The 7,736-nt window shown below is 42.1% G+C and overlaps 1 protein-coding gene across 1 annotated transcript; it reads left to right on the top strand.

Annotated features, from left to right (window-relative positions):
* The first annotated feature begins 275 nt into the window (after window positions 1-275).
* tnfrsf11b (tumor necrosis factor receptor superfamily, member 11b) lies at window positions 276-5,692 on the top strand. The gene is made up of 4 exons (XM_014177272.3): window positions 276-486; window positions 620-1,001; window positions 3,135-3,317; window positions 3,417-5,692. The coding sequence occupies exons 1-4, from the start codon at window positions 481-483 to the stop codon at window positions 3,746-3,748; spliced, it is 903 nt and encodes a 300-aa protein (XP_014032747.1). The 5' UTR covers window positions 276-480; the 3' UTR covers window positions 3,749-5,692.
* Window positions 5,693-7,736: the final 2,044 nt, after the last annotated feature.

Below are 7,736 nucleotides of genomic sequence, written 5' to 3' on the forward strand. Positions count from 1 at the left end.
CATTTAGAAAGTAAGCGCACCAGCCCGGTTTCTAGGTTAATAGCAAATATGCATCAGGAAGCAGGAATATGTTCTTTGGCATTTCCTGGTATCTTATAATGACATTTCCTCCAATGAATAGACTAACGAGAACCAGAACAAGTCTTTCCTATCAGTGCAATTAATGCACTATTCCCAGAATTGCCTACCTTCCATCTCGTATGGTTCCTGCGTAAGATAAACCCTGGATGTGTCATCTCAATAGGAAATGACTTTACATTTCTATCGATGAATGTTACAGATTGAACAGAACCCTAAAATAGGTTACACATATCCACGTCAATTGTTAATTGATAAGTAAAACAGGGTCCGTTATACTAACCACAGTGACGCCCACGCTCAATGCGCTTGTAGGCGCGCGCTTAAATAGCCGCACTCGTTTGTGGACCAAAGAAAGAAAGCATCCTTTTGAATCCAAGGAGAACTGCATTAGCCTACACAATGATGGTATGTGGAAACATATGTTTAGCCTGTCTTGAAAACGGTGTTTTTAAGTTCATTGCAATTAACTGAATATGAAATTGTGAACGAATGCTTTATAAACAAACTGAATGACAACCTGTCTGTTCTTTCTTCACAGCTCTTCCTTACAGTGATGCTAGTCAGTGCTGATGCCAGTATGGCACTTCACGCCCAAACATTCAAAAATGATGATCCGTTCTCCGGTCGTTCATTAGTGTGTGATCGCTGTCCACCTGGAACGTACCTCCGCGCGCCCTGCAGTGCCACCCGAAAGAGCGACTGTGCGAAATGTCCCAAAGGGGCATACACAGAATTTTGGAACCACATCTCCATGTGCCTGCGATGCAGCATGTGCGCTGAGAACCAAGTCGTCAAGCAGGAGTGTTCTCCATTCAACAACTGCGAGTGCGAGTGCAAGGAGGGTTACTACTTCAACAAGAGATACGAAGCATGCATCAAACATAAAGAATGCCCCCCTGGGTATGGAGCGAATACTACAGGTATGACTAAAATAGAGCCAGTTATACGCGCGGAAAAAAATAATAAGCCTACGAGAAATGACTATTTCCACTTAAGTCTATGATGATAACAAAGTGTTTTACTCATAATAGTTTATAGTCGATGCATACATCGAATGTTCATATGTCTCAGTATATTCTGACTGTGTTTGTCTTTGTTTGGATTGTAAAAAGGGAAAAATGGCATTTGGTATCAATACCAAATTTGCTAATTACGATTTAAGGAATAGTTCAATTATTTTACAGTGCATTCGGAAAGTATTCAGACCCCTTGACTTTTTCCACATTTTGTTAAGTTACAGCCTTATTCTAAAATTGATTACATCATTTTTTTCCTTCTCATCAATCTACACACAATACCCCATAATGACAAAGCAGAAACAGGTTTAGACATTTTTGCAAAAATAAAAAATAAATATCACATTTACATAAGTATTCTGACCCTTTACTCAGTACTATGTTGAAGCATCTTTGGCAGTGATTACAGCATAGAGTCTTCTTGAGTATGATGCCACAAGCTTGGCACACCTGTATTTGGGGAGTTTCTCCCATTCTTCTCTGCAGATCCTCTCAAGCTCTGTCAGGTTGGATGGAGAGCGTTGCTGCGCAGCTATTTTCAGGTCTCTCCAGAGATGTTTGATCAGGTTCAAGTCCGGGCTCTGGCTAAGCCACTCAAGGACATTCAGAGACTTGTCCCGAAGCCACTCCTGCGTTGTCTTGGCTATGTGCTAAGAGTCGTTGTCCTGTTGGAAGGTGATCCTTCGCCCCAGTCTGAAGTCCTGAGCGCTCAGGAGCAGGTTTTCATCAAGGATCTCTCTGTACTTTGCTCCGTTCAGCTTTCCCTCAATCCTGAGTAGTGACCCAGTCTCTGCTGCTGAAAAACATCCCCACAGCATGATGCTGCCACCACCATGCTTCACCATAGGGGTGGTGCCAGGTTTCCTCCAGACATGACGCTTGGCATTCAGGTCAGAGTTCAATCTTGGTTTCATTAGATCAGAGAATCTTGTTTCTCATGGTCTGAGAGTCCTTTAGGTGCCTTTTGTCAAACTCCAAGCGGGCTGTCATGTGTCTTTTACTGAGGAGTGGCTTCCGTCTGGCCATTCTACCATAAAGGCCTGATTGGTGGAGTGCTGCAGAGATGGTTGTCCTTATGGAAGGTTCACCCATCTCCACAGAGGAACTCTGGAGCCATGTCAGAGTGGCCATTGGGTTCTTGGTCACCTCACTGACCAAGGCCCTTCTCCCCCGATTGCTCAGTTAGGCCTGTTGGCCAGCTCTAGGAAGAGTGTTGGTGGTTCCAAACTTATTCCTTTTAAGAATGATGCCACTGTGTTCTTGGGGACCTTCAATGCTGCAGAAATGTTTTGGTACCCTTCCCCAGATCTGTGCCTCGACACAATCCTGTCTCGGAGCTCTACAGACAATTCCTTCAACCTCATGGCTTGGTTTTTGCTCTGACATGCACTGTCAGCTGTGGAACCTTATATAGACAGGTGTGTTCCTTTCCAAATCATGTCCAATCAATTGAATTTATCACAGGTGGACTCCAATCAAGTTGTAGAAACATCTCAAGGATGATCAATAGAAACAGGATGCATCTGAGCTCAATTTCAAATCTCATAGCAAAGGGTCTGAATACTTATGTAAATAAGGTATTTCTGTTTTTATTTTTAATACATTTGCAAACATCTCTAAAAACCTGTGTTCACTTTGTCATCATGGGGTAGGTATTGTGTGTAGATTGATGAGGAAAAGTTTTATTTAATCAATTTTAGAATAAGGTTGTAATGTAAAACAAAATGTGAAAAAGTCAAGGGGTCTGAATACTTCCAAAATGCACTGTATGTAGATAATTTGCATTAGCATTATAGCAGTCTATGGACAAGTAGTGACTGCAAAACACACTTCGGGTTTGTTAAACTAGCCACTGCAAACAATTAGCAAATATTAGCAATGTTTTATCAATTCCCCATGCAAATCAGTCCCCCCCGTTTAGCATGTATCAAATGCCATAACCAAATCAAATCTTTAATGGATTGTGTTCCTCAATGAATTGCTTTAAAATAATGTTGAGATAAATATTGTGGCATACACATCAAAACATCTCCTCAGGTACACCACAACAAGATACAGAATGTGTGCAGTGTCAACTCGGATTCTATTCTAACGTTTCCTCGGCAAAAGCAATCTGTGTTGCCCACTCAAACTGCGAAGCTGGTGGACTGCGCGTGGTGCTAAAAGGCAGGGGCTGGCACGATACACTGTGTGCCTCATGTGATGACCTCAAAACTCGTGGTAAAACACATTATGAATAACAATATTTATAATGAAAGACTAATCATTTTTGGCCTCAATTGAGTTTAAGTTTCTCAACCATGTTTATTTTTTCTTCAGATGGAGCTGAATATCTGCAGGAAATCCTTCCTGCGTTCTTCATTCAACTTCACCAGAAGATGGGCCTTCAGAGAATACGTCGTTTAGCGATGAGGCTGCCGCAAGAGGGAGGCAAGAAACCGCTCCGAGGAACAGTCATGAAACTTTCTAGGAGGGGTCTTAACGACTTTATGAACAGTTGGGACCAAGGTGCAGGGAAAGACCAAGTTAGGAAACTTCCGGAGATGTTGAGGAAGACAGGGGCCCGCAATGCAGCAGACAAATTAGAGCTTAAACTGAAATATATAGACCAACAATTCAAACTCTGTGAAGGCTTAGTTGAAGTAGCCTAAAATGGGTTAAAGTAGCCTCTCATCCCCATCTTCTTAATAACATATCTTGACAGCAAAAAGTAATTAAATTCAACAGTTGTCCATTTTAAAATGGGCTATGCAGTCTAGACCAGGGTTCCCCAATATGTGACCGTGATTTTATTTGTCCTCCCAAGTCTTCTGAGCAAAAAAAGTAATAAACAAAGTAAAAAATTATGATAATTATCATAAATCTATATATGTACACTACCGTTCAAAAGTTTGGGGTCACTTAGAAATGTCCTTGTTTTTGAAAGAAAAGCACATTTTTTGTCCATTAAAATAACATCAAATTGATCAGAAATACAGTGTAGACATTATTAATGTTGTAAATGACTTGTAACTGGAAATGGCAGATTTTTTATGGAATATCTACATAGGCGTACAGAGGCCCATTATCAACAACCATCACTCCTGTGTTCCAATGGCATGTTGTGTTAGTTAATCCAAGTTTATCATTTTAAAAAGGCTAATTGAGCATTAGTAAACCCTTTTGCAATTATGTTCGCACAGCTGAAAACTGTTGTTATGATTAAAGAAGCAATAAAACTGGCCTTCTGTAGACTAGTTGAGTTTCTGGAGCATCAGCATTTGTGGGTTTGATTACAGGCTCAAAATGGCAAGAAACAAAGAACTTTCTTCTGAAACTCGTCAGTCTATTCTTGAGAAATTAAGGCTATTACATGCAAGAAATTGACAAGAAACGGAAGATCTCGTACAACGCTGTGTCCTACTCCCTTCACAGAACAGCGCAAACATGCTCAAAACAGAATAGAAAGAGGAGTGGGAGGCCCCGGTGCACAACTGAGCAAGAGGACAAGTACATTAGAGTGTCTAGTTTGAGAAACAGATGCCTCACATGTCTTCAACTGGCAGCTTCATGAAATAGTACCCGCAAAACACCAGTCTCAACATCAACACTGAAGAGGCAACTCTGGGATGCTGGCCTTCTTGGCGGAGTTGCAAAGAAAAAGCCATATTTCAGACTGGCCAATAAAAGAAAAGATTAAGATGGGCAAAATAACACAGACACTGGACAGAGGAACTCTGCCTAGAAGACCAGCATCCCAGAGTCGCCTCTTCACTCTTCCCAGAAGAAGGGAGGTTGTTATAGCAGCAAAAGGGGGACCAACTCCATATTAATGCCCATGATTTTGGAATTAGATGTTGAACAAGCAGGTGTTGACATACTTTTGGTCATGTAGTGTATGTTCCCAAGTATTCATATGCATAAATAGAGGCATGTGAGATCATATCCCAATGTAATCAAGGTTTTCTGTTTTTGTCAAATACTATATCTGTTTGGGATTCTTGTGGTCAATTTGCAGTTTACAAATTATTTCTAACTATCCCAAAAAAACATTCCTTACCCCAGCATGCGGTGGACTATCTGTCAGAATAACAAAAAAAAGGAGCACTCTGTTTCTGTGTAAATCTGATAGAATTATTGACGGGACAAACCAGCCTTTTCGTTTACACTGGGCTGAAGCACGTTTGGGTATAGCTTTATTTCATTATTTATATGTAACTGGGGACTACTGGTCTAGACCTATTGTTCATTGATTCTTTGACTTAAAAGTAACATGTTTCTACTGACCTCTGTGGCAGTCAATGGTTACACATTCAAACACACACACACACACACACACACACACACACACACACACACACACACACACACACACACACGTTGGCGTTATGCAAACATGTTTGGTGCATGTTTTGTGATTTTGTTGCATTTTAAGAAAGATTTAAAAAGGCACACTTTCTAGATATAGAATATTCAATTGTTGCAGAATGAAAATGTGTATTTAACTTCTAATATATGGATTGTTACATAATATTTAAATGAAATATACAAAATTCTAATAGTATAGCATGGAGTCCTGAAATGCTTGTTGCAATAAAAGGTTATTCTTGCTTAAACGTCCTTTTCATGTAATTGTTCATGTGAGACACAAGCACTTTTGTCTACTCTTACATAAATGTCTCTCTAAACTTCAAAATAGCTATTTTTTATACATGATATAAATACACTTTACAGTACAGGTTTCTGATCTGCTAGTGTCATTTCTCATGGAGTCTTACCCTTGGAATGTGTAGTCAATTCAAACAATTCAACATACACAAATGTATTGTGAAGAGTTGAAATTATTATTTCAGCTGAAGGTTTTCAATTTAACAACTCTGGCATTGACATGAGCACAGTGCTTTCTCCACTCAAATAACATAAACTCTCCATTTACACAAACAATCCGCAATCAAATAATCCAGTCAATAACCCAAATAGTTGATACAGTATTATCTAGGTTATCACTTCTTCCTAGGCTACAGACAATAACCTGAGCTATAGGCTTAAAGATGTTAGCTTCTTCTGAATGTTCATGTTTTAAAGAACTGCTCCTCCGTGTTCTTCACCGAGTGCACAGTGACCCCCTAGCAAATAAATATACTGCTCCAAAAAATAAAGGGAACACTTAAACAACACAATGTAACTCCAAGTCAATCACAATTCTGTGAAATCAAACTGTCCACTTAGGAAGCAACACTGATTGACAATAAATTTCACATGCTGTTGTGCAAATGGAATAGACAACAGGTGGAAATTATAGGCAATAAGCAAGACACCCCCAATAAAGGAGTGGTTCTGCAGGTGGAGACCACAGACCACTTCTCAGTTCCTATGCTTCCTGGCTGATGTTTTGGTCACTTTTGAATGCTGGCGGTGCTTTCACTCTAGTGGTAGCATGAGACGGAGTCTACAACCCACACAAGTGGCTCAGGTAGCGCAGCTCATCCAGGATGGCACATAAATGCGAGCTGTGGCAAGAAGGTTTGCTGTGTCTGTCAGCGTAGTGTCCAGAGCATGTAGGCGCTACCAGGAGACAGGCCAGTACATCAGGAGACGTGGAGGAGGCCGTAGGAGGGCAACAACCCAGCAGCAGGACCGCTACCTCCGCCTTTGTGCAAGGAGGAGCAGGAGGAGCATTGCCAGAGCCCTGCAAAATGACCTCCAGCAGGCCACAAATGTGCATGTGTCTGCTCAAACGGTCAGAAACAGACTCCATGAGGGTGGTATGAGGGCCCGACGTCCACAGGTGGGGGTTGTGCTTACAGCCAAACAACGTGCTGGACGTTTGGCATTTGCTGGGAAACACCAAGAATGGCAAATTCGCCACTGGCGCCCTGTGCTCTTCACAGATGAAAGCAGGTTCACACTGAGCACATGTGACAGACGTGACAGAGTCTGGAGACGCCGTGGAGAACGTTCTGCTGCCTGCAACATCCTCCAGCATGACCGGTTTGGCGGTGGGTCAGTCATGGTGTGGGGTGGCATTTCTTTGGGGGGCCGCACAGCCCTCCATGTGCTCGCCAGAGGTAGCCTGACTGCCATTAGGTACCGAGATGAGATCCTCAGACCCCTTGTGAGACCATATGCTGGTGCGGTTGGCCCTGGGTTCCTCCTAATGCAAGACAATGCTAGACCTCATGTGGCTGGAGTGTGTCAGCAGTTCCTGCAAGAGGAAGGCATTGATGCTATGGACTGGCCTGCCCGTTCCCCAGACCTGAATCCAATTGAGCACATCTGGGACATCATGTCTCGCTCCATCCACCAACGCCACGTTGCACCACAGACTGTCCAGGAGTTGGCGAATGCTTTAGTCCAGGTCTGGGAGGAGATCCCTCAGGAGACCATCCGCCACCTCATCAGGAGCATGCCCAGGCGTTGTAGGGAGGTCATACAGGCACGTGGAGGCCACACACACTACTGAGCCTCATTTTGACTTGTTTTAAGGACATTACATCAAAGTTGGATCAGCCTGTAGTGTGGTTTTCCACTTGAATTTTGAGTGTGACTCCAAATCCAGACCTCCATGGTTTGATAAATTGGATTTCCATTGATTATTTTTGTGTGATTTTGTTGTCAGCACATTCAACTATGTAAAGAAAATAGTATTTAATAAGATTA

This window comes from Salmo salar, chromosome 27 (genome assembly GCF_965601325.2).
Source record: "Salmo salar chromosome 27, fSalSal1, whole genome shotgun sequence".
Taxonomy (NCBI): Eukaryota; Metazoa; Chordata; class Actinopteri; order Salmoniformes; family Salmonidae; genus Salmo; species Salmo salar.